Source organism: Ascaphus truei, chromosome 1 (genome assembly GCF_040206685.1).
Source record: "Ascaphus truei isolate aAscTru1 chromosome 1, aAscTru1.hap1, whole genome shotgun sequence".
Taxonomy (NCBI): domain Eukaryota; kingdom Metazoa; phylum Chordata; class Amphibia; order Anura; family Ascaphidae; genus Ascaphus; species Ascaphus truei.
The window spans coordinates 31,266,716-31,294,227 of NC_134483.1; the positions used below are offsets into that span (position 1 = coordinate 31,266,716).

The following is a 27,512-nucleotide window of genomic DNA, read 5'->3' on the forward strand; positions in this document are numbered from 1 at the left end:
AAATATTTTACCAGGAAGTAATACATTGAGAGTTACCTCTCGTTTTCAAGTATGTCCTGGGCACAGAGTAAAACAAATAATACATGGTTACAAATACAGTTACATAAATGAACAAGGTATACATTTATATACAAGACATTGCATGCACAGTTAAAGAAAATATATATTATGAGCGTATGAAACAGTTACAGACCAGATTAAAGTGTGAGACAGCCTTAGATTTGAAAGAACTTAAGCTGGTGGTGGATATGAGAGTCTCTGGTAGGTTGTTCCAGTTTTGGGGTGCACAGAAGGAGAAGGAGGAACGTCCGGATACTTTGTTGAGTCTTGGGACCATGAATAGTCTTTTGGAGTCTGATCTCAGGTGATAGGTACTGCATGTGGTAGGGGTGAGGAGCTTGTTCAGGTAGCTGGGTAGCTTGCCCAGAAAGTATTTGAGGGTGAGACAGGAAAGGTGAACTTTGCGCCTAGACTCTAGTGATGACCAAATAACTGGTTTGTAGGAAACTTAGAACAAGTGAATTGTTTCTAGGAAATGTTGGGCACAAAAAGGTGCCCATCAAGGTTCAGACTTTTTCAAGGATGAGAATATGTTATTATGGATACAAGTCATGCATAGGTTAATCTGTAGATGAAGAAATGACTGTATAAATCTGTGTTTAGAGTAGATGTGTCAGAACGTACAAACGATTGATTTAAAATCCAGAAACAACTGCACCTACGTTCTCATAACTTGTAGTGAAGCCTGTAAACCGTATATCTGAAGTTCATTCGTTTTTGTTATTTTGCCTCTAGAAGAATTAAAGATTAGAAACTGCTAAGAAATCTCTGTCCGGCGTTTTATGTCTCAAAGAAACTACACACAAATAAAAGGATCTTTTTTTAATTTTATTTTTTTTTTCACATTCCCATTTAGCTAACAAGACATATATATTCTGAGACGTTTAAAGCCGTAAACCCTTCAGTTTTTTGTTTGGGCTATAATTTTTCTATAACTGGCCCATGCACCACCATAAATGTCAACTAATAAACAATCCACTTTAAAGCTGTAGTTCAGGCAATATCCTGCATGTGTGTTTTTTTTTTAATAAATCAGTTCTGTAGTAAGAAAAAATACTTTTAGCATTTTCAGTTTTAAAAAAAACAACTTTGAAAGACCAATTTTCTTGTATTCTATTTTAACAAGCATGCTTGTTCCTATAGCAACGATTTACATTCCCCATATTTAAAGATGTCGCCAAACTTTGCCGATCAATAGACGGAGAACAAATTGGCCGGCAGCTATGCAGTTTTTTTAGGTAAGTAGAGATTGCCCACATGAAACTATTGAAGTTAAAAAAAACTAAAAAAAAAAAAAAACGGGAGCCTGAACAGCAGCTTTAAGACGTTACATAGTTACATAGTAGATGAGGTTGAAAAAAGACTTCTGTTCATCAAGTTCAACCTATGCTAAATTTAGACAACAGATACTTTATCCTATATCTATACTTATTGATCCAGAGGAAGGCAAACAAAAAACCCCATTAAGGGGAAAAATTAATTCCTTCCTGACTCCAAGAATTGGCAATCGGATTAATTCCTAGATCAACATCCTTCCCATGTATACTTATTTGGTATATCCCTGTATTCCTTTCCCATCTAAAAAGATGTTCAACCTTTTTTTGAACAAATCTATTGTATCTGCCATCACAGTCTCCATGGGTAATGAATTCCACATTTTAACTGCCCTTACTGTAAAGAACCCTTTCCTTTGTTGCTGGTGAAATTTCCTTTCCTCCAACCTTAAGGGATGGCCCGAGTCCTTTTGTACTGACTGTGGGATGAATAGTTCTTTTGAAAGCTCCTTGTATTCCACGTTGAGTGGAAACATTATTTGTTTTCTGTTGTGTTAACTAAAACAAACAAAAAAAACCTGCAAACACATTTTACAATGCGATTGTTTTCCTTAAAATAACAATGTCCCTTGTTTGGTTTCTTAACACCATGAAACCCTAAATATGAACTGTGACGGAAGTTGAATTGAAGCTGCTCAAAGTTCGATTCCCCTTGTGTATTGATGTTTAACTCACTGCTATCCATTCAGGAGTAGGGAGGTGCACAGTGGTACAGTAGGTTTGAAAGCAGTATGGAGAAGAACAGCACCTACTTAAAGTATATGTGGACTCGAGTGACAGCTAGATAAGAATAAATAAAGAATTTAATTAAAAAATAACTTTTATTGGATTATCAATAAGATATTGATTCGTGCACAAAAATGGATATATAAATAAAAATATTGATATTGTACAGTTGCATCCTTCGAGGTTTATTTAAGGGGAACCTGTGTGTGTTTTAATAAGACACACAATGTTGTCTTACACAGAGTTGTGAGTCTACAATCAGTCTAATGCTGCCTGTTTTTTGCATTACATGAACTCAGCAAACCTCTGACACCTATACATATTGTGTGTGTTTATTTTATTAAAAATGCACAGTGTTTATATTATGCAGAGTTCCAAATCTGAAATCAGTGTAATATTGCCCTGGTTTTTGCAGTCACTAGATTCAGTCTCAATTGGATACTATTATTATAATTATCTTTTAAAGTTGAACAAAGTCTCACTCTGCTGGCTTATAAGAGTTGCAATGTGCACTATTTGAGACCACATAGATCCAATTGTATAGTGGCAACAGTTATATTGATATATTCAGCCTTTCCTTGCTTGAGTAATTTGTGACTGATTTAATTGCTATAATATCATTAGGATAATGAATCAAAGGCAATGAAACAGAGCTCAAAGAAAATTCCACAATGCTGTCTTTTTATATATATATATATCATAGATTATATATATATATAATCATCTAAATAAACAGTACAGTATACAAGAAATAAATCTCACTCCTGAGCTGTGTGTTGATTATTAAGTTCACGTTTAAACAGATCTCTTGCCAGCTAATTAACCCTACAATTGTGTACAATACTAGTACAAGCAATAGAGATTTGCCAGAGATCTAGTCAAATACTGTACCTTTGGTGGTTATGTTATGTGAACTATATACATGTAGAAATGTAGACCATCATTTAAATAGCTGTTAGTGTCTATTAACCACCCTAACAAATACTACACTGTAAGTGCTCAAATGTGACTATTTTTACCAAGGGGTTTGCAATGTATCCATCTAAATATGATGATCAATCCCCAGGGAGCAAATCCCTTGCCTATTGTTTAGTCCGATATTCAAATGAAAATAGCCCGCCCGGGGAAGGAAGAATTCAGAGTTTGGTAGGGAAAAGATTTGCAGAGAGGCAAAGGTATCAGCAAATCAATGATACCCTGAGCAGAGAGGCGCGTCGCTCGGACCCTGCGCACTCTCTCCGTATTTATTTGCACGTCTGATTTTTCCAAGACTTGAAAACTGGATTTACCCAAACAAATTGTTTTTAAACACTGACAAAACTGTAACAGTGGTGTTTGGGACCAAGGCTATATTCTTAAGCATCCAATGACAGAGCTACTGATCAGAACCAACGCTAACACCATCCTTGCCCCTGTTACTAGTTTTAAATATTTTGGTATATGGTTTGACTCCCATTTAGCATTTGGGTAGCACATTGATACCCTGACATCCAAAACCTTTGCCAAACTGGGTGTACTTTATAGGAACAAATCCTCCCTAAGTCAACTGGACAGATGCTAATGTGAATTTTAGACTATGGGGACATAGTATTTGGTACAGCACCCCAAACGCACCTTAGCAAACTAAACACCTTCTACAACTCAATGTGCCGCTTTGTCCTACAATATAACTACTTTACAGCACACATCACTGCAAAATCCTCCAAGATCTAAATCACTAGAGGTGAGGAGCAAAGTACATTTTTTCTGTCTTGCCTTCAAACTCCTTTACAGGAGAGCTACCAGCCTATCTGATCAAGCTCCTCACCCCTACCACACGCAGCTCGTATCACCTGGGATCTGACCAAAAAAGACTGTTCACAGTCCCAGGGTTCAACAATGAATCCGGCCGCTCCTCCTTCTCTTACCGTGCACCTCACAACTGGAGCAATCTACCGGAGACTCTCACATCCACAACCAGTCTTAAATTCTTTCAAGACATCAGCTGTCTCACATTTTAATCTGGTCTGTAACTGTTACTGTACATACACACAATCATATATTACCTCTAACTGTCCATGAAATGTCTTTAAATACAATGTATAACCTCTGTTCATTTAATGTAACCATGTATTGTCATCATACTGTAACTCTGTACTCAGGACATACTTGAAAAAGAAAGGCAACTCTTAATATATTAATCCCTAATAAAACATTTTTATAAAAAAAAAAAAAAACGTTCTGGCTCAGTCTACCCTCGGAAGCATCATAACCCCACACAACACAAGCCCTCCCACAGCACATTCTGCTCCACCCAGGAGCTTTCTCAAGGGCAATCAACTGTACCAATATCAATATTTTATTTATATATTTGTTTTTGTGCAAGAACCGATATTTTATTGATAATCCAATAAAAGTTATGTTTTAATAAAAAAAAAATTGCCTTGTCTACCGCTCACTCGGGTGCACGTATACTTTAAGTAGGTACTGTTTCTTCAGACTGCTTTTAACTAAATATGAACAGTGCAGTGATCCGGGTTGAGTTATTGTCAGGAATCCGCCCCTGGGTTTGGCTGGAGCCCATCCATCCGGAGCTTTGCAGGTTCCAGACAAACTATTCCCTGCTTCTGCAATCACCTGCCTCTTGCTGCCTCCTGTGCAGCTCTGGCCTGATTAGCCTCCTGTGCTATTTAGTTCCTGCCCTGACCTCAGGAAGTTGCTGGACATAGACTTTGCAATCCAAGTCTGTTTGGATGTAATGGTGCTTGCTACATGCACGCCTGTATGGCCATTCTGTTCCTATGTGAAGCACTGGTTCCCCAGTGCTAAGCTTCTAGTTCCTGTGGCCTGCTTCATATTTCACTTGCAGGGGCCTTCATGCTGTCCTACCCCTGTCCTCCTTACAGGGGCCATTTTCCTATGCTGAAGCTGCTCTGCTGTAGTTCCTGCTTTCCTTTTCCTATGCTGAAGCTGCTCCGCTGAAGTTAAGGCTTTCCTTGCTGAAGCGTCCTGCTGAACATTTCCTGATGACGACCCTAGCTTGTGACCGCGACCATCGCTCCTATGCCGCCTGCCTTGACCCCAGCCTGGATAACGTTACCGCTGCTTTCTCCAACCCTGAACGGCTATGTCTGACCACAGAATCCACACTCCGGACCTGACTCCGTGGCCTAAGGTCGGTGCATATACACCCCCACCTGAGCCCCGTGGTCCGGTACCAGTTTGTGGCAAGCACGATCGTTACAGTTATGAGGAAATTCCCAGTGGAACCCTATGCCGTCCACCTATATCTTCCATGTTATTGTTGGAAGCAGATGTACAGGAAATGAATCGTCAGTAGTAATGTTTGGGAATTGGTGAGTAGAATGCATAAGATATTTTAGAAGTTTTATTATGTTCCATAACTATGAAGTTACTTAATACTGCAAAAAAAGACAAAGTAGGTTGTGAATTCAAAAAATCTTATCTTAAGATTGGAAGAGCACAGTAATAAACCAAGAATACAACATTGCTTAGTAGTGCTGTTTTGAAATGATTGGTTCACATAATACAATGAGATTAGAGATGTGTGAATTTTTGCAGTCGCAATTCGCTACAGTTTTTACAAATTTTACGGTGAATTTACCAAATTTTCACAAAAGCTACAAAGGATCGAAAATACGTGAAATTTGACCATAATTTGAGGTAAAAGGTCACCATTTTTGGCCAGATTTTCACATTAATTTACTGTATTAGCAACGTCATGTAACTGCATATTTTGGTGCACCCAACCTAGAGCTTCATTTTGAGAGCAAACTGTGCATTCTTTCCTTTTTTTAACGGTCAATCTTGATGGATTCGCAAACTTTTCACGCATCCCTCAATGCAATTGAGAACTGATAGGAACACTTGCAGATACGTATTCAACAAACTCAAGAACACGTACCATTGAGGGCGGCCGTGGGTTAACCTGTAATCCAAACTTCCTGGTGTAATAGTCATACAAGTGGGGATCGTTCATGGAGCTATACAGTGGGAGAGTGTCCACATTCCCATTTCTGTACCGATGACCACCCGAACTGGCACTTTGGGTTCGCGCTGAAGGAACACAGAAACGCAGCACAATAATATAATCTTACTGCAGTCATCAAATTCGGAATCACAGAAATAAACTAGATAATATCCATTTAACTCCCCATGTTTGTCCATTTTCCATACTACTTACTGACACACAATAATTGTGTAGTTGATTAAAAATAAAGTGATAAGAACACTACATTGTCTTCATCTTACACCAAACGTGATTTCTGGCCCTTCCACCCATAATTTAGTGTTTCTGCCCATTATTCAGCCTTATTCTAGTGTTGCAAACACCTTACAATGCTGATAACTGAAGCAAATTAAGCATTGTGCCATACTTTTATCCTCATTACCTGCAAAATGCAAAATTACCAAGCGTGACCTTGACACCACCCCTAGATCCTACAACGGAATTTCAGTCACATCTGGCGGTGAAATGGTTAATATGGCGTTTATATTATGCCACCATTTCTGGGGGACACCACGTGGCCCATTCATTTGCATATGGGCTTACTGTACCTCCGCTGGACTAGAACGAAACCGAGCAAGCTAAATTGTGTGCGGCATTTACATACATTATGAATAACACTGCCGGGATTTCAATGTAATGCATGTAATATTTTACAAGCTATATTATAAATATCTGTTCTGTCTACATTTCTTTGCTCAATCTGCATCTCTTTTTTTTGCATCACATCTCGCCACAGATCCATAACTGGGTGAATTTGATACATAGGGGGGTTTCAATGTATCAAATTCACTTCAATGGGAGTTTCAGTGAGAGAGTGCCTTGATCGGCACTATCACAGTTTCATGAATAACCCACAGAAGACCACTTTGGGGCTCGTGTCTCAAAGTAAATTTGAAGCAAACGTGATACACATTGTGTCATTTTTGATCCAGCGGCTCTTTGTGTCAATCAAGAGCCTTCCCTTCCTCCCCTCCCCCCGCCCCCCCCAACTTCAGCACGACGCGTTTCAGCTTCCGATTTAGGGGACGTCAATAAAAGGAGTCAGGGAAGAGTTCCATGATGTACAGATTATCATGTAAAGCACCTCATTCTGCGACACTTATTTATCTTGCATTTACTGTACGTCATAATAAAAATCCACCAATTCGGAAGTGGTGTAAAACCCCTCGCTTCATCCTCTTCCCTACCAGGATGCGCAGGTGGCAGAGGAGACCACCGGGACATACTTGGAAACGAGAGGTAACTCTCGGCGTATTACTTCCTGGTAAAACATGTTTTTATAAATAAATAAATCCTATTCACTTCTTTTAACAGGTGTACAGTAGATATCTGTTGATTTCACTTCATTACCGGCAAACGGTGCTCTCTTGCCCAGCAGAGATTCAACGGGCCTGTGGTTCAGGCTGACTCTGTTTTTCCGCAGGGAGTCTGTCCAGGCCTCTGACTTGCGGGCATCATTCCAGGTTGGTTTGCCACGTGGAGGGGAAACATCTCTGAACTGAAACCCTAAAAGAAAGAGCCAGGCTGGTCTTTGAATTGGTCTACCCCAGGTATATGCAAGACAGACATCGCAGAACAATGCACCGATAGGCAAAATTATTGAATCAATTACAATTGATCATATATAGGTGTTAATGTTTGATATCAACAATACTGTGCATAGGTAAGCCCAAAGTTTTAGGGTTTGGTATTTGCTATTAAATGGAAATACATCTCATTATAAAAAATAACATTGCTTTTACAAATATGGTTTACACATGTATATTGTACTGCACAAAAGCTAATTTTCATAAAGGAAATAGGAGTTTGGAGGGACGTTCATACAATAAGTGTGTGCAGGGAGAGAGTTCCATCTTCCTATTGCTTTGATGGTTTATCGAGTAAACCTCAATTACAGAAGGAGACTGACTAAGTTTCCCTGCGGTCGGGGGTGGCCGGGTTAAAACTGTAGCGAGGAACGTGTCAGTGAATCAAATACAGCTGCAGCGGCTTCCCAAAATTGCCCTTTCCCCGGAGCTTAAAGAAATTTCCCATGACTCCAGAGACGGTAAGTCAGGCTATACCTGTGATTATGTGTGTCTTCTATTGTGTCTGTATAATCTCTTGTGGCTGTGTGTGTGTCTTCTATTGTGTCTGTGTATTCTCTTGTGTCTGTGTGTGTGTATCTTCTATTATGTCTGTGTATTCTCTTGTGTCTGTGTCTTCTATTGTGTCTGTGTATTGTCTTGTGGCTGTGTGTGTGTCTTCTATTGTGTTTGTGTATTCTCTTGTGGCTGTGTGTGTGTCTTCTATTGTGTCTGTGTATTCTCTTGTGGCTGTGTGTGTGTGTGTCTTCTATTGTGTCTGTGCATTCTCGTGTGTGTGTGTGTGTGTGTGTGTGTGTGTGTGTGTGTGTGTGTGTGTGTGTGTGTGTGTGTGTGTGTGTGTGTGTGTGTGTGTGTGTGTGTGGTGAATTGGTGCTGGACTAAAATTACCTATTAGGTGTCACTAAGCTTAATATAAAAAAGTATCATAATAAAATATCGAAAGTACAACAAACGTTACCATATATAGTGCAAATGGTGCAAACAATCTTAATAAAGAACAGTGCGTAATTAGTGATAAAAAAAAGTGTCCAATTAGTCAATCAAATAATAACATCAACTTTTAGGGAATACTGTAACTAAAATGGAGACTGAGCAGCTTCAGTTGAAAAAAACCTGTCCACAGTGGTTAGAATGTAGAAAATGGAAGAAGAAGCGCATGCTCCGTGGTACAGAACAATTGAATTAATATAGGTGGTTAAAAAGTCAGAATCAGGATAAAACATTCATATATCAAGTTCTTAATAAAAAGTCATGAAGGTAATACTGTTACCACTCGAGATCCAGCTGAACGCTATTAGGATTACATGAGATGGATGAACACTCAGTGGCTCTCTTGGTGATATTTGAAAATATTGTAGAGATGTGGCAGATTTGGCAAGAAAAAACACTGGAAGTGTGAGTATCATTCCGTGAGGACGTCTCAGATGAAGGGAGTAACCCCAAACAGTGATCAGCTGTAATAGGGGAAACCCAGCATATGCAGGTCTCCAAAGCTATAATAGCCTCTCTTCTCTTCGCTGACAATGTAAGGTTCTGACCCGGGCATCCACACCACAAGCAGCTGTGACTGGAGGTAGCAAAATGCTGAAATGAGGATGTTATACTCAACAATGTCACAGGTAAGGGGGTCAGCACAGAGAAGTGAGGTTATTCCAGATTGGGAGACCTGGATTTCCCCTATTACAGCTGATCACTGTTTGGGTTTACTCCCTTCATCTGGGACGTCCTCACAGGGTGATACTCACACTTCCAGTGTTTTCTCTTGCCAAATCTGCCACATCTCTACAATATTTTCAAATATCACCAAGAGAGCACTGAGGGATCATCCATTTTATTTAACACTAACACCCTTCAGCTAGATCCCGAGTGGTAACAGTATTACCTTCGTTACTTTTTATTAATAACTTGATATACTGTATGAATGTTTTCTCCTCATTCTGACATTTTAATCATGTATATTAATTAAATTCATCTGTACCTTGGAGCATGCGCTTCTTCTTCTTCTTCTTCCATTTCCTACATACTGTATATATTATAAAACACTACCAATATATAGCAATGTTTACTAGTTTAACACAATACTGTTTACCATGTGATCTTACCAGTTGCTGGACGGATGCGTGGCACAGTTGCAGTTGGATAAACATCTCTTGGCCTAATGGACCCAAATGAACTTGGTGCTGTTTGAGGCTGTAGAATGCCAGTCACTGAAGGCGAAGAGTTATAATACTGAGTTTGTGTTGGCATTTTCTATCAATGTTCTTGCTTCCCACTGTGAAAAAGAGACAGTAAGTGGTTTAAATGGACCTATTAGGGTTTTTACAATACATTTATGAATGTTACTCTGTTTTTTCCTGCTTCTCTAGTAACACTCAACTGAAGAATCCACAATAAATTGTCCTCAACGCTTGTACAATGAAATGGACGATTAAACTTGACTATGATTTTGCAGTGAGAAGAAGCAGACAAATGTCATTTATCATATATTTATTCTATACATAAGCTTTCAAGACATGTAAAGCCTCTTCTTAAGAAGTCACCATATATGCATTGGATAAACACATTTGTTAGATTACATTTGTATTGAAAGAGATGCAATAAAACTTGTTGCCAGATTGTGTTAATGCATACATGTCATTCTGAACCCCATGTAAACCTATGAATTGCCATCGAATTTTAATTCCGGTTTACTGACAACCATGATATGTAATGGAGATATCATGATGAGCTATAACTTATTGGTGCTGTCTGAGAAAGTTGTCAATATAGCCACATCCAGGAACAGTACAACACGAGGTCACCCTCAGTTAACTATTCAATGCCCTATTATGCAGATTTCAGGAGCCCAGTGAGGATGTGCTAAAAATGTTTTTATAATAAATTCAGATTTTGGAGACATGCTACAGGGAACTGCCCAAGAAATTCACCTCTATTCTTTACTGTTTACCTTTAAATGATGAAAAAGAGAAGCACAGCTTGCAAGAGAAAGGGGGGATATGATTGAAACTTTCAAATACATAAAGGGTTTCAACAAATTATAGGAGAAAGAGAAGTGCTAGAACAGGGGTCTGCAAACTCTCAAGGAAGAAGAGCCATTTTATAAAAAAAAGTATTTCTCCAAAATATTCCAAGAGCTGCAACACATGCATGAATATTACACCCCCATAAACACACACATTTACTGTACACACACTAATAGGTATATACTGTATAAGCATTAATATACGACAAAATATGTGGGGGAATAAAATGCATCTCAATAATAAGTCCCTTTATTTCATTTTTTTCATTGTTTTTCTCTGCAAAAAAGTGTCATTTACAAATACACAATACATATGTAACCCATAGACCCCCCACCAAATCGCAGATCAGGTCCCCTAAGGTGTTCTGTGGTCTGGCTACATGTCCTCGGTGTGGTGCATACCTGCTGGCAACAGGAGGGCCTCAGTCTCCCGCGATGACATGGGGGACAACAGGACAGGTTTCTGGGGTGAATGCCTTTGTTCTTCTTCTGATGGTGCAGAGCCTCCATCTGTAGTAAGCCCCAGGGATACGGGGTGGAATCCCTACCACAGAATCCCCTCCCAGAGATGAAAGAGTCCAGTCTCACACAATAGATCCTTTTTAACAACAGACTCTTTATTCAGTCTCCAGTATCAGCAGCAGCAGCAGCAGTCACGTACAATCAATATGTATCAACAGCCCACAAGCTGTTCTCCGTTAGGATGGTCCATGCCTCCACTCTGGACCCAGTGCCACCCAGAGTGGGGCTAGCTCTTCCCTTACCCCCTAAGCAGGGTAAGAGGTATTTGGTCCACCTCACTATCAGCTCTACTCATAGGCTGCTCACTCTCCTCCTCACTCCCACTAACTACTTGGACTTCTCTGTCCTTACTCTGGAACTCACTAAATAGGAAGTGCACTGCTCTTTATATCAGCAGGCACCGCCCCTGTGTCTCTTGATTGGACACAGGATCAGGTGACCTACCTCCAACATTCAGAGCAAGTGCTTGAAGTGGGGGAAACCCATGATAACTCCTGGCACCCACCCTTACCTGGGATTACTGCACAGGAGGAGGATAGAAATATAGCCCCTAATCTTACCAGGGCTACACTCCCCCTCAGGTGGAATCCAATGGTCCCAACTTGGACCTAATTTGCTGGGCCATCCTGCAGGTGAACAACATCTGAACATGCAAACATTTGTAGTTAATACATTGTGTACACAGAGCTGTAACACCCAGATGGTGACATAACAGCGGGAAACTCCCAACATGGAGAACCCTTAACTCAATAATAATGACGGGGATCAGGCTTCCTCACTTCCCGCCCATTGTGATCCACAATTTTAACAAAGAAAGGCTGAACAGGCCCATTCTCCGGTCTGTACAGTATGTTATGCATAAATATGTTCCTGCCTGTACTCCAAGCCTTCATTACAGAACATATTTTGTCATCCTTCAAATAAGCAGAGTGACCAAACTTAATACGTAGGTACTCAATGACAGCATCTCTGAGCCAGGTGTCTCTTTGATCCTCAATCTCCTGCATGATTGGCTCTGGTACGTTCGGGAACTCATACCCATGAGACTGTCGGTATCTCACCACTATGGCTCTATCTGCTCGGCATAACTTAGTAAGTTTCCGGCTCCCAGCCTTTCCTGGCAGTACCCAGTACTTTGGATCCTCAGGAGCGATATCATCATACAGAATAGATGAACCTTTGGGTGTGATCACCTTTTGCATAATCTCCCTCCACCTATTGTCTAGCTCGTCAGCAACCTCCTGGGGAGAATATGTGCCTACGTCCCATCAGTGATCTACAGTGTCTTTCTTTACTCAAACAAATCTGGTGCGGTCCATCCCCTCATCATACCCTGTGAATAACGGTGCCCACCATTTATCTCGGTGCTCATGAGGATGACACACTCATACCTTCCTCGGACTCAACTTGCGAGGACACACCAGATGTCTCTGCCTCAGTAGAGTGTGAGCCTTTACGCCTTCCTGTAATGACATTTTTCTATATTGTGGGATTCATCTTGGGTGCCTTGGGACTTACAGGACCCGCTTTTGCAGAAGACTGGGACCCTCGGGCCCTACCTCTAGGTACAGGATTAAACACAGTAGGGTTAGGTACATGTATAACACTTGACAGAGGTATCTCCCCATCAGAACCCTCATCACTCGTCACCCACTCCCGCCAATCAGTTGAAAACTTGGGCGTTTTACTCGGCTTACTCCCACTAGGACCCGGTGGCATAGAACGTGATGGGGCAGGGACAGTGGCCAGGGCAATGGCACTAGGGGCGGTGACCATAGGATCGCCATAGTCCATCATAGTGTCTCTGAGTCGGACGATGCCGCGACCGGTAGGTACTCTCTTACTGTCTCTTGCGGTAGCGTGTCTGGCTCCTCGCTTGGCCACTTGGGCCTTAAACTTCTCGAACTCTTCCTCCAGCCAAGCTTTCTTCAGCGAGGCAATTAAGGCTTCCGGACCTTGGCTCCATGTCGACCTGGAAGTGACGTCATCATTGGTCATCGCAAAGTCTTCACCCACTTCTGAGTCCCGCACTGGAAGTGCGTCGATGGCCGGAAGGGGTGGCGGTGGACCATCAGGATTGCGGACGGGCAGGTAGGCCTCAAGCCTCTCTCTCTCCACAGGTTCCTCCTTCATCTGGCGGGAATAAGGGGGTGGTGGATTCCTCTTACCGCTCCGCTGCCTTGCGATGCTCTGCGGTTCCTCCGGAACTGTCTCGGGTCCCATCTCCGCCGTACTGGGATTGGCTTTTGTCGTGCCCCCTCCCTCAGGTGGAAACTAGAGGAGGGGCACTCAGCTTCTCAGCGTGACGTGGACTTTCTGGTGGCCCAGTCACAGCACAGGGGGGCACGGCCACAGCTTTCGCGCCACATCCCTCTCTTGGGTGGGGTTCTGGCTTTGGCGCTAGACCCTTGCACATTTCTGCAAACAATTTTCATACAGCCTTTTTGCATGCAGCATGTGCTCGATCTAGGCTTGGTGGGAGTCGCCATTTTGGATTCTCTGCACCACCCTCAATGCAGTATCTGGCACAGCAGTCGCTATTTTAAACTCTTCCATGCCACACAGGCACTTTTACATTCAGTTGCCATCTTTGGTGAACCCACTGTGCTCACGGTAGCGCAACTCTCACTGCTTTTAGGGGAACTCGCTCTGCGGAACCCATTACACTCCATATCAGCTATAACAGTGATAAAATGTATAGCATACAACAGGCTAGGCAAAACTCACTCTATGTAGCATACTGCAAACAATTGCAGACCAATACAAGTACTCTGCGGTTAGTATTCTGGTTACTGGCTAGTGTACTCGGGCTTCCCTGCAGTACTTGGCGTCAACCTACTTTTGGCCACTTATAGTGCAGATCAGAAGTTCCTGTCCCAAGTTAACCAGGCTACCCCCTGGGCATCCTACAACTATCTGCCTCAAGGTGACTAGGACAGCTATAGCCCTGTATCCAGATATACTTCACCCTCTAAGGGCACTTAGGGTGTGCTTTGCGAGCGTCCGTTCTCTCATGACTACCCCTAGTTCTATATGCTCTTCTTTCCTCAGCACTTGCTCTGGAAGCATACATTACTTCGCTGAAAGCCTGTCCTGATATCTCAGCTATCTCACCAGTGCCTCCAACTGTAACCCTGATTTCCCCCCACCTCCCAATCTCAGATAGGGTCTCCTTGAGAATCTAATGCTCAGGCTAAGTGTCTTAGTGTGGTGCATACCTGCTGGCAACAGGAGGCCCTGAGTCTCCCGCAAGATGGTATATCTTCTGGGGTTGTGCTTCCATCTCACTTACTGGTGCAGCGCCTCCATCTCGTGCAGCCCCCAGCGGTATGGGGTGAAGTATCCACAAGAGAATGATGCTCCCCTCCTCCCAATATACTTCAATCTCAGGCAAGAGGAATAGGTAAAAATGCAGGGGCCCTTTATTGGTCTCTTCGGATAGTCAGCAGCCAGATCACACAGCAGGCTGTCTCCCTCCAGGATGTTCCTGACCTCACTCCTAGCCAAGGGCACCGAGGGTGGGTTCTGCTCTTCCCCAATCCTCTTTTAGAAAAGGAGCTATGGGTATACCCTCTCACTCCCCGTAGGGAGGCCTCAAGCCTGCCAGTCCTGGCAGCTTGGTCTGTGTTACCTTGCCCCTCTCACGGTAGGGACAGACTCACCAACTTTCGAAGCAGCAGTACAATAAGCAGCTCCAGCAGGCACCACCCCCGCAGGTTAAGGGGCAATGGGAGTTAGTACTTCTTCCCGGAAAGGGTGGTGGATTGGTGGCATAGCCAGGTGGTAGGGGCTAATACAGTAAGGGAATTAAAAAATGCCTGGGCTACATATGCGGGGAGTCTACATACATAAGAAAACCAAGGATCGAGTAGGGTCTGAAGATTCCCAGCCGATAGGAAAATGGGCAGATTAGGTGCGGCAAGTGGTTCTTATCTGCCATGAATCCTTCTGGCAAACTTTCAGACACCCCCTATATAAATAACCCCTTAGGCTACGCCAGAAGGTGGCCTTCTGCTAAAAGAAAGAATAGACCCCATATGCAAATAGCTTTAACTACCTATACAAGGCTAACTCTATACATTTGCCTTCATTATATAAACCCTGCAGTTTAAGCTGGCTCTTAGTTTGCACAATCACACTATATAGGGCTTGTGCTTAGACTCCTCTGTAAACACGTGAAAGGACCAACAGAAGAGAATCAAACAAGGCTGTTCATTAATAGCAAAGCATTATTTTACATGCGTCAGCCCAGTAATATTTCTAAATCGTTTGACATCTTGTTTCCAAGTACTTTGAGCAGGGGGGCTCAACTCCAGTCCTCAAGCCCCCCCAACAGGTCAGGTTTTCAGGATATCCCAGCGTATATATAGGATATATGGATATATAGCTCAACCCCGTTATTACGCGATCCGTTACAATACGAATCCGCTTATAAACGCGATGCAAACGTGGCTCCCAATTTCCATGGATATGAATACTTCACAACACGATTATTGGTATCTTAAATACTTTATTGTACAATGCATGCAATTGTACATTATTTCTAATGCGATACGATTATAGCGCAATGCGATTCTTTGGACCGCAAGCACAGCGTTATAAGGGGGTTGAGCTGTATATATAAATCTCAGAAATGCTCAATGTCTTCAATAAGCAACAGCTGTAAGTAACCGCGTCAAAAAAGAGTAAAAAAAAAAAGAAAGACAAGAACAATAAAGCACACGGGCCGTGCTAGGAAATGTGTACCTAGTTTCTCAGAGTATGGACCAATTGGGAGTTAGGCCGCGTTTATAGTGGCGCGATGGGCACATGCAGTGCGAACAACAAGCCTCTCCTCTATGAGGCCGCCCATAGAGCGCGCAACCGATTCTCAGCAAGACAAACTATTTTGTCTTTGGCACGTGACGGGCCGGGTCACGTGCGCGGTTCACAAAAAAATATATATTAGGTGCGCGTGGTTCCAAAAATCATGATATGTCCCAAAAGTGTGCTAAATAGTCCCTTTGCTGCTCCTCACTCTCCCGTGATCTGCGGGGCAACCAACCGAAATATACACATATAACGAGGGCGCAAAAAAGAAACACACTATTAGTATAAAATTAAACGTTATTAATATTTATAAATTGCAAAAAGTAAAACCTACATAAAATAGGATCACAAACAGATCCAAAGGCATCTTAAAGTGAGCTGTTAAGTGAGAATATATAGTTAGACTACAGTTTATATATATTTACTTTTCCTCATGCAAGACCTTTAACCTCAGCTGATATGACATGGATCTAATTGCATTCTCTTCATAGGTATGTCCCTGATCTGCAAGTCGTGTTTTAAAAGATGTACGCAGCGGCCTTTAGTAATGATATTTTGGTATGTGTGAATATCAAAAGGTGTATTGTTTTTTTTGTTTTTAACTATGTGCTGCTAATTGACCAACTGGAACAAGCTGATTTTATTGGGGATGGTGGAGGGTCATGGGACTGCTATTAGCTGTGTAGCCAGGTCTCCCCAGCACGACCGCACCCCCCTCACCTGACTGCCGATCGCGGGGGCCGCCGCGTCCAATGGCGGCTCCGTTCGGCGATGGCAGGGGAGAGGGCGGTCAGGTCCCGGCTCGGGGGTTGCCGGGGACGCGTGCGGCCAGTTGCCAAGGCCGCACGCGCGTCTCAGGGCTCCCGGCGCTCCCGGAGCCGGGCGGATAGGGCGCCGCCATTGCGCTTCAGTTTGCGCATGCGCAGTAGGTCCCCGGCGGCCCAGTTAGCTCGCGCATGCGCAGGGAGGCTGCGAGAGGCCGGGAAGGCACAGGAGAGGTTGAAGCGGCCATTAGTAGTTCGCGCATGCGCAGGAGAAGCACGCACGCGGCCCCAACGCTATAGCAGCCTCCTGGGAACTACAACTCCCAGGAGGCATAGGGAGACAGGCACCAGGTGCCTCCTAGCGGCCAATAGGGCTGGAGGATTCTCAGCCCGGGAGAATAGATACATTTCCCGGGCTTTGGTCACGTTAGTTGGAGCAGCGGAGCTGAAGGGGAAGGAAGGATGCAGGGAGTGAGTGCAGCTCCTGCATCCAGATAGGTACCCACACCCTCCAGGTAGGCCCCAACTCCCCACCAGGTTAGTGGGTAACTGAAAAGGGACGGCCCTAGATAGGGAGGTCACCCTTAGTGTGTGTAAGGTGCAGGTTTGGCAGTGCCACAGCGGGTAGTGCTGTGCGCACTGGAAAATAGGCATAGAGTGCGTGCAGTGGGTTATTGCTGCGGGTTCCAGGTTGCTGTGTTGAGTGTTGCATGTGACGCTTCATGTAATGAGTGCAGTGTGTGTGCAGCGTGTGTTACTGTCTGCAGGCTCTCTGTGAGAGCTGTGTGTCGGCTGCAGGCGTGTTAGTGTTAGGAGTTAGGAGTAGTTAGTGAGTTACAGATAGGACTTGGGTAGCTAGGGGAGAGGGGCAGGTTATTACTCCGCAGGCCCTAGGAGTTTTCCCCAAGCCACCCCAGGTTGCGGTTCATCAGGGACAGGCCCTAGGTTAGGGTTCCTGTCACTTTAGGGATAGATAGGGATAGCGGCGGTTGCTGTTCCCGGAAAGCGGTTGGACCCACGTTGGGGTCCACAGAGACTGTGTTCCTGAGGGGACTGCCCTAGCGGTCCACAAGTGCAGGAGTTCGGTTGGAGGAGTCCTCGTCGATTGACCCTTTGAGAAGATCGTTGCCGACCCGAGTACTGGAGTGCTCGGAAGGTATCGATATATAAGTGCACCACCGGGCCCTTAGCTAACTGTGACTGCGCAGTCACCCATTGCCTCTCTGCGGGAGTGTGAGACATTGGGTGGGGTTTTGGACAATGGGTGGGTTCACTGATGTTGGGAAGCGTCCTGCGCGACGCCATAGGTGTTTCCTCTAGAGAGGGACACAGGTTACTAATGTAGTATGCACGTATGTTCTATGTTCATAAGTAAAGTCCTTAGTTATTATATAATCACTGTGAGTGTGGTTTCTGATTGGGTTCCTATGTAGGGTCATTCTACACTTCCCTAGAATCCTACATAGGTGGAGGCGCTGAAAGAAGATCCGTTCCAGAGGATTCACCCCAGGCTCTCATTAGCGGAGGCTCAGACCTCCTGTGAGCCTGCAGGTATACGCACCACACCGGTAACACTACATGTTCTACTCACCCACACTATATATGAGATTGGGTGGGGTGGAATACCCGTTACATTTGGAGGCGCTGCTGAGATACCACCTGGGGTGCCCTGTCCATATTTTTTCTAAATTGTCCCGTCCCTATTTTTGTCGCCATGTTTGTGAAGTCCGGAGACGAGGTCCTTGCCTGGGCATTGAGGCAGTATATGGAACCTGGCCAGGTAGTGGCGGTAGGAGGCATTCCCGCTATTATGCCCACACTTAAAGTCCAGGAGTATATGTGTAAAATTCCTGGGTGGCCGTGGGCATGTGTCTTAGAGGAAGAACAAGATCCCACGTCCACATGGAAAACCATACTTTTTGTAGTGACCCACACTGCAGATATATGCCTGGCAGAGGCACCGTCCGCGCTGTTCATGCCCGGGGGCCCCTCAGAAGGGTACCCCCTAGTCTATGCCGACCCAGCAAAATGGCGTCTCCCGCCAAATCAGGAGAGCGCACGTGCTGCTGACTGCAAGCCTGCACAGAAAGATGTCGCAACATTCTGTCCGGGTTTGGCGCGAAAATCAGAGCCCCTCCCATGTGATGTGAGTGACTCAGTGCAGAGCGAAAACCAATCCCTTGTAAAAAGTGCCCTTCCTTTAGATTCCACCAGGGGGAGCAAGCACGGTTATCTGCAACCATACGTGGACGCTGTGATAGACTCTCTGATCTCTGAGGATGAGATGATGCATGAGGATGAGATAGACTGTCAGGGGATACACCCTAATGTGTATGTGCCCTGGCGAGCGCCAGGAATAGATCTCCTTATGCTACTGTGCCCCTGCTTGCGAGAAGCCTATGACGAGGGAGCCGACATGTCCCAGGTGCCACTAGACTTCAGGATCACCGAGGTAGATGGGGAGCCGTGTACACAATGCTTTAGCCCCACCTGTGACTGTTCTAGGGGAGCACTGGCGTGGGAGCCCAGATGTGATTGCTGCGGTGCAATTTTCTTGATGCCTATTGTACCCCAGCCTACAGAGCCAGCTAAGGAGCCAAGTGAACCCTTGGCGGAGAAGAGCGCGACTGCAGTGGAGGTACCGGAGCACGCCAGCTTCGTACCCACAACCACTGGCTGTATTACAGAAGGATCTGGTGACTACCTTGCGGAGGATACTGTCATGATATCTTCCGGGGAAAAGGTGGAAGTCCCATCGGTGGCGATGCGCCTACCGGCGAACCACCCCAGCGGTGATGCAGAGGATACAGAGTCTGCTGTGGGTCTGTGTACCCTGGAAGAGGTGTATTCCGATGTTGCGGACCCTGCTGTGGGCCCGTGTGCCCTACGATGGTCAGTCAGACCTACTACAGAGGTACCATCGGTCCTAGGCTTGGGACCAGTACCTACAGACGACAAGGGTGAGTCGACTGCCCCAGGGGTGCTGGGGGTGAGCCTCCAGGTGACCGCGGAGCACGATGGCTCCTTAAGTCTGGTCACCAGGGCGAAGGGCTCCCCTCTGCATCGCGTCCTGGCGGAGGTGTCCTCACTAGAAGGTAGCTGTCCAGAGGAGAGAGTGGACCAGTGTCTACCGCCGATCCTTCCGGAAGAAGGGAAGTCCATCGTCAGCCAGCCGAGTGGTAAGGAACCCCCTTGTTCCCCACAGACTCCGATGGAGGTGGCCGTGAAGAAGGCCAAAGCTACGGTTCCTGAGCGGAGTGTGAGCCCGTGCGCTCCGACACAAGTGGTCCCAGGACTGGGATCCAACGCTCCCGAGTCTTCAGCGCGTAAGTGGACTGCCCCAGAAGTGCCGAGGGCAGGTCCCGATACCACCAAGGTGGGAACTGACAGCGTCCCCAAGGACCTGTTGGCCACCGTGAATCACCGCAGGGGTAAGGTGTCTACTCTTTCCCCCCTGCCAGGCGAAACCGAGACATTGTCCAGTGCTCGCTTCTCAGTGGAAGCCTCGCAAGTCCGTAGGGACAAGGACTGTGTAAAGGAAGATCCAGGGAGACTGGCCTACTTTAAGCCCAAAAAGGAGAGTGCCATTCGCCAGGTAGTGGACCGCGGGAAAGGTCCTGGCCTCCTGGTCTACCGCATCCCTGTCACGGATGACCGGGTAAAGGTCTGCTTCAGAGACACTGTGCTACTCCTTCCACCAGGGGGAGGAAGTAGCGAAGAGTCAATTGCTGTCGCTTTAGGGTGTGCTCTCAGAGAGATTCACCCCGGGGAGGCTCACGGACGCAAAAGTGAGGTACCCCCACATGATCAGTTCGGGGCGCCCCACACATGGTCTCAGCCAGTCTCGGGTATTATTGAGTGTGATGTACCATGTAATCTGAGGTGTAAAGTCGACCTGATAAGTGTAACAAATATGACATGCCGTATTTTATTGTGTAACCTTATGTCAGGGTATGGCGTTCTCCAAGCGAGGACGTTGGATTTTCCACCAGGGGGAGAGTGTAGCCATGTCTCCCCAGCACGACCGCACCCCCCTCACCTGACTGCCGATCGCGGGGGCCGCCGCGTCCAATGGCGGCTCCGTTCGGCGATGGCAGGGGAGAGGGCGGTCAGGTACCGGCTCGGGGGTTGCCGGGGACGCGTGCGGCCGGTTGCCAAGGCCGCACGCGCGTCTCAGGGCTCCCGGCGCTCCCGGAGCCGGGCGGATAGGGCGCCGCCATTGCGCTTCAGTTCGCGCATGCGCAGTAGGTCCCCGGCGGCCCAGTTAGCTCGCGCAGAATAGATACATTTCCCGGGCTTTGGTCACGTTAGTTGGAGCAGCGGAGCTGAAGGGGAAGGAAGGATGCAGGGAGTGAGTGCAGCTCCTGCATCCAGATAGGTACCCACACCCTCCAGGTAGGCCCCAACTCCCCACCAGGTTAGTGGGTAATTGAAAAGGGACGGCCCTAGATAGGGAGGTCACCCTTAGTGTGTGTAAGGTGCAGGTTTGGCAGTGCCACAGCGGGTAGTGCTGTGCGCACTGGAAAATAGGCATAGAGTGCGTGCAGTGGGTTATTGCTGCGGGTTCCAGGTTGCTGTGTTGAGTGTTGCATGTGACGCTGCATGTAATGAGTGCAGTGTGTGTGCAGCGTGTGTTACTGTCTGCAGGCTCTCTGTGAGAGCTGTGTGTCGGCTGCAGGCGTGTTAGTGTTAGGAGTTAGGAGTAGTTAGTGAGTTACAGATAGGACTTGGGTAGCTGGGGTAGAGGGGCAGGTTATTACTCCACAGGCCCTAGGAGTTTTCCCCAAGCCACCCCAGGTTGCGGTTCATCAGGGACAGGACCTAGGTTAGGGTTCCTGTCACTTTAGGGATAGATAGGGATAGCGGCGGTTGCTGTTCCCGGAAAGCGGTTGGACCCATGTTGGGGTCCACAGAGACTGTGTTCCCGAGGGGACCGCCCTAGCAGTCCACAAGTGCAGGAGTTCGGTTGGAGGAGTCCTCGTCGATTGACCCTTTGAGAAGATCGTTGCCGACCCGAGTACTGGAGTGCTCGGAAGGTATCGATATATAAGTGCACCACCGGGCCCTTAGCTAACTGTGACTGCGCAGTCACCCATTGCCTCTCTGCGGGAGTGTGAGACATTGGGTGGGGTTTTGGACAATGGGTGGGTTCACTGATGTTGGGAAGCGTCCTGCGCGACGCCATAGGTGTTTCCTCTAGAGAGGGACACAGGTTACTAATGTAGTATGCACGTATGTTCTATGTTCATAAGTAAAGTCCTTAGTTATTATATAATCACTGTGAGTGTGGTTTCTGATTGGGTTCCTATGTAGGGTCATTCTACACTTCCCTAGAATCCTACATAGGTGGAGGCGCTGAAAGAAGATCCGTTCCAGAGGATTCACCCCAGGCTCTCATTAGCGGAGGCTCAGACCTCCTGTGAGCCTGCAGGTATACGCACCACACCGGTAACACTACATGTTCTACTCACCCACACTATATATGAGATTGGGTGGGGTGGAATACCCGTTACAGCTGTATAAAACCAATACCCCCCTGCATTAGCATTATATAGTGAGGCATCTTAAAGTGAGCTTTTAAGTGAGAATATATAAGTGAGAATATATAAGTGAGCTTTTAAGTGAGAATATATAAGTGAGCTTTTAAGTGAGAATATATAAGTGAGACTATATAAGTGAGCTTTTAAGTGAAAATATATAAGTGAGAATATATAAGTGAGAATATATAAGTGAGAATATATAAGTGAGAATATATAAGTGAGAATATATAAGTGAGCTTTTAAGTGAGAATATATGTGAGAATATATAAGTGAGAATATATAAGTGAGCTTTTAAGTGAGAATATATATGTAGCGGTCATGTAAAATGCCTACAGTCATCTCTCCTGTTGGCAGTAAGGCCTGGTAAGTGTGGGCATGCCAGCAGTAATTATGGAGGTTTGCCCTCACACCCTGGTGGGGTGCCCTGTGTATGGATGGGACTGGTCACATGCTCTGACTCCATTGTTAGTGATGTCAGAGGTGTGTCAGCCTCAGAAGTTACATAAGGCACAGCACTGTGTCTAAAAGTTAGTTCTAGTGCTAGTTAGTTCAGAGAGGAGTTCAAGTTCCACCAGAGTGTTAGTTATGTTGTAGTGACTCCAGAGGAGACTGTGTCCAGGGACCTGGCACAGGGCAGTGATCCCTGCGGGGATAAGGAATCCCTATTAAGGAGAGAATCACCTTTGAAGGGAAGCAGAGTGAATAATCATGAGAGGCTAGATCTCAACTGCGAGGGGCAGCTAGCCCACATCACTCAATAAAGATGTGTTCATTCAGAAACCCTCTCGTGTACATGTGTGGAATGAGTGTACAGAGAGGAGCACCACGGAGGAGTTCCTCAACAGGATCATCCCCTTGCGGACGCAGGGACCCTGATGAGGTGGAGGCGCTGCACTGGAACTAGGTGAGACTCAGCACACTACCTCAGCTGCCTGTCTGGACGGGTCCTCACCACACACCATCATGCGGGAGACTCAGGAGTCCTGTTGCCAACAGGTGCACCACCAGACACTACCACACTGTAATGGGGGCCGGTTAGACCACAGGGGCCAATGTGAGATTGGGTGGGTCAGGCCGGGCCAGAAATACCGTTACATATAGTTAGACTATAGTTTGACTAGAGGTGACTGGGGACTCCATCCTTCTGCAAACTCTTCTACACAAGGCAACAAACGGTGAGCTATTCTGACCACACTATGATCCCTGCTGTTTGCCTGCATAATTTAACCCCCCACCCCTTTACAACTTATTTCACTACAGCCTCTCCCAACACTGACTACACACAACTACCTCATACACTACTACTAACTCAGCCCACTGCATAGACCCAAGCATTGCAATTCAGAAAAACATTTGACAAGGTAAAGGCACACCCTTGCTTTTAAGTCTGCACACACTTGGCTCAAAACAGCTCCATGCAGCATTAACTACCTCTGGCATAATGAACCTGCTTTTTACCTCCACTTTGTTCTTTCTCGTGGCCTCATTGAAATGTTACTCCCTCTATCCACTACAAACTCCTCCCTCCTGGCCCACGCCCAACATCACCATACACCTTGGATTACTCAAAAGCCTTGCACTATCTACTGAATGTTGGTGGAGAACTCTAAGAACCAGCACACCAACCACCGCTCACTCTAATGGCAAACACCACAAATGTACAACTTGCAAACAACTACTCAATTAAAACTCATACTGTTACTCTCATTAGCAGGTTATATTGAACCTAACCCAGGCCCTCCCACTACAACTCTGTCCCATACCCCTGAGAATAACCCCTTCAAATTCCTAAAAGGGCTATCTTTCGCCCATATAAATATCCAGAGTCTGCTGCCCAAACTGGATAAACTAAGAGCATGGTGCCTTATACATAAACCAAAAGCCATCGTTCTTACAGAAACATGGCTAACCCCTAAAACCCCTGATGCACATATTGCCATTCAGGGATACTCAATTTCTAGGAGAGATAGGTCAAAGAGAGGAGCAGGAGTGTTATTTTATATTGCAGACACCTTACAATTTACACTGTTAAATTGCCCCCCAAGCCCACCCTCTTTTGAAATCCTAGTTGGCAGAATCTGCCTCTCCTTTTCTAAGCCCATCTTGCTTGCTGGCATCTACCGCCCCCCTAAAGCCCCTCTACAATCCCTGACTGATATCACCCAGTTTCTTGGCTCCATTTCCTCTCTGAATGAGAAGAGTGAGCTGCTAGTTCTTGGGGATTTTAACTTCAATTGGCTCGACCCTAAAAACCACAAAATCCAGATACAAATCAAATCGCTTAACCTATCGCAACTCATTTCCCAACCCACACGGACAAACCTGAAATCGCACAACCATTCCTTGCTTGACTGGATTCTCTCCTCAAATCCCAGCAGAATCCAATCCTCTGGCATCCTTCCTGACATTTTCAGTGACCATGCAATAGTGTACTGTGTAAGGAAAATTAAACCGCCCCAATCAAGCCCTAAAGTTCTCCTCACTAGAACATTTAGAAACTTTAACCCACAACAGTTTCTGGATGACCTTACCAACTGCCCTTGGCACAGAATCGATTTAATTCCCGACCCTGATTCTGCGCTCGACTATTTCCAGTCCGAGTTCTTAAAACTCTGTGATACCCATGCTCCACTACAAAGAATAAGGGTACGGGGTGCCCACCTTCCATGGGTTACACCTGACCTTATAGCACTCTACCAGTTCAGGGATGCCTTATGGAAAAGCTACAAAGTAACTGGCACTACCAAGGATCTCAATCACTACAGATGCCTGCGGAACATGTGCACAAGGCAAACAAGGCACACAAAAGCACACTATTACTGTGACAATCTCCTCCAGAATACATCAAACCCAGCTAACTTCTGGAAGGTTATCAACAACATATTCCAGCCTTCTAACCATCAACAGCCAAGTAATGTCACTAAGGGGGATATTACCCTGACAAACCCCACCGACATTGCAAATGCATTCAATGATTACTTTGTGGGATGTGCTACTAACTTATTAGCTAAACGCAACCCAAACCACAAACCTGAATCTCATTCTGGGAGTACCATATAGCCCCACCCCCTCCCCACACTGCCCACAATTTTCAATTTGTCCCAGTATCCGATGAGGAGATTACACAAGCGCTCCTTAAATTAAAACTAAGCAGCCAATGTGGACCTGACCTACTACAATCTAGGTTCCTAAGGCCTCGGTCCCGCTGCGCTCGTTGGCGTGGGCGGCCATGTCGCGAGTTCCCCACCAGCAGGGGAATCCTCGCGAGCCAGTCCTGGTCCCCCCTGGCGGCACAGCTGACTACACGCTGTGGCGCGTCAGCCGCTAGGGGACACAAGAAAATGGTGTTCCCTAGCGTTGACGCGTCACGTGGTGTGGCTGTGAGCCAATGGGGAGGGGAGGCTTCGGGAGGAGGAGAGGCTTCGGGGAGCGGGGAGGAGTGTGGAGTGAAAGCAGGTGAGTGCCTGTCTGTGTGTGTGTCTGAGTGCGTGCGTGCCTGTCTGTGTGTGTGTATGTGTCTGAGTGCGTGAGTGCCTATCTGTGTGTGTGTGTGTGTGTGTGTGTGTGTGTGTGTGTGTGTGTGTGTGTGTGTGTGCGTGCGTGTGCCTGAGTGCATGAGTGCCTGCCTCTGTCTGTGTGTGTGTGTGTGTGTGTGTGTCTGTGTGTGTGCCTGCCTGAGTTCGTGAGTGCCTGCCTCTGTCTGTGTGTGTGTGTGTATGAGTGCGTGAGTGCCTGCCTCTGTCTGTGGTGTGTGTATGTGTGTGCCTGTGTGTGTATATGAGTGCCTGTGTGTGTGTTTTACTTACCCTCAGCAGCTCCAGCCCGAGTCCGTGGAGGGAGGGGGGGAGAGTAGCGGGTCCCTCCGCTCAAGCCACGCCCCCTCCTCCCTGTCAAACCTCCCACTCCCGCCCACCTCCCGCTCCGGCTCCCGCTCCTTACAGACCGCATATCGCGGTCTGTGTATGTCAGTGCACCGCCTGTCTGCAGTGCGGGTGCGCTGACTCTGGGAGCGGGGCCTTAGCCTAAGACTTGGTGCCCCAGCAATTGCCAAACCAATTGCTTCCATAGTCAACTCTATCCTGTCTGCAGGCCATATCCCTAAGACCTGGAAAACTGCCAGAGTTGTCCCAATCTTCAAAAGTGGGACAAAAACACTGTCTCAAACTACAGGCCAATCTCCCTTCTCCTAATCCTATCCAAAGTCATGGAAACATGTGTCCACTCCCAATTAAGCAATTACTATAACAAGACAAATTTCCCTATCCAATTCCAATCAGGCTTTCACCCCAAACACTCCACGGTAACTACCCTGCTAAAAGTTTGCAATGAAATCCAGTGTGGAATGGAACGGGGACAACTCACTGGTGCAATATTCCTAGATTTTGCAAAGGCTTTTGATACTGTTGATCATGCTATCCTGCTTAACAAACTCCAGAGCTCTGGAATAGGGAAGCTGATTGGAGGGTGGCAACCTCCTGCCTAATTGAAGCTCACTCCCTCCCACATCTAAATGGTTAAAAGCTCACTCCATAGCATCTCCCACTCTCAGGGGAACTTGCTTGCTTGCAGTGTGATTGTGACAAATCTAATACAGAGTGCTTTTCCTGGTAATGTACAGGTTAATAAAAGCTTCAATCAGACTTAGAACTTTGCAACTAATTTTGACAGATTTATTATAAATCATTCTTCCTGGTAATGCACAGGTTATTAAGAATTTATATTAGTGTTAGGGACCCCTGAGATGTGGTCTACCGTGTAGTGGCTCAGGGGCTTACAACAATTTGGCCAAAATGTTAAACTAAAAGACCATTTTATTTAATAGATATCTATACATGTATATTTAGGCACTGTACCGTGTATATGTTTTACTGGATGTGCACTGAGCTCTGTCTGTATTTTATGTTATGTCTCTGGCTTTAAATATATATATTGCCATGCTCAGTAGCACTCCTCTGTGACACTTATATGCTTATATATATGTTGTGGTTATTTTGGGGGTTCAATATGAGCTTGTGGGTGTCCTGTATGTTACCTAAAACAAACTGTTTTTAAACACCGACAAAACTGTTACAATGGTATTTGGGACCAAGACTAAATTTTTAAAGCTTCCAGTGACTGAGCTCCAGATTACAACCAACAC

At 45.8% G+C, this 27,512-nt stretch overlaps 1 protein-coding gene across 2 annotated transcripts in view; it reads right to left on the reverse strand.

The window, feature by feature from the left end:
* Window positions 1–27,512, reverse strand: part of LOXHD1 (lipoxygenase homology PLAT domains 1) — a 303,909-nt gene that overhangs the window by 273,475 nt on the left and 2,922 nt on the right. For both annotated transcript variants that reach the window (XM_075585679.1, XM_075585670.1), the window contains exons 2-4: window positions 9,818–9,987; window positions 7,480–7,635; window positions 6,025–6,176 (exon numbers count right to left, since the gene is read on the reverse strand). In XM_075585679.1, the coding sequence (XP_075441794.1) occupies window positions 6,025–6,176; window positions 7,480–7,635; window positions 9,818–9,962 (453 nt within the window). In that variant the 5' untranslated portion in view covers window positions 9,963–9,987. The remainder of the gene's footprint in view (window positions 1–6,024; window positions 6,177–7,479; window positions 7,636–9,817; window positions 9,988–27,512) is intronic.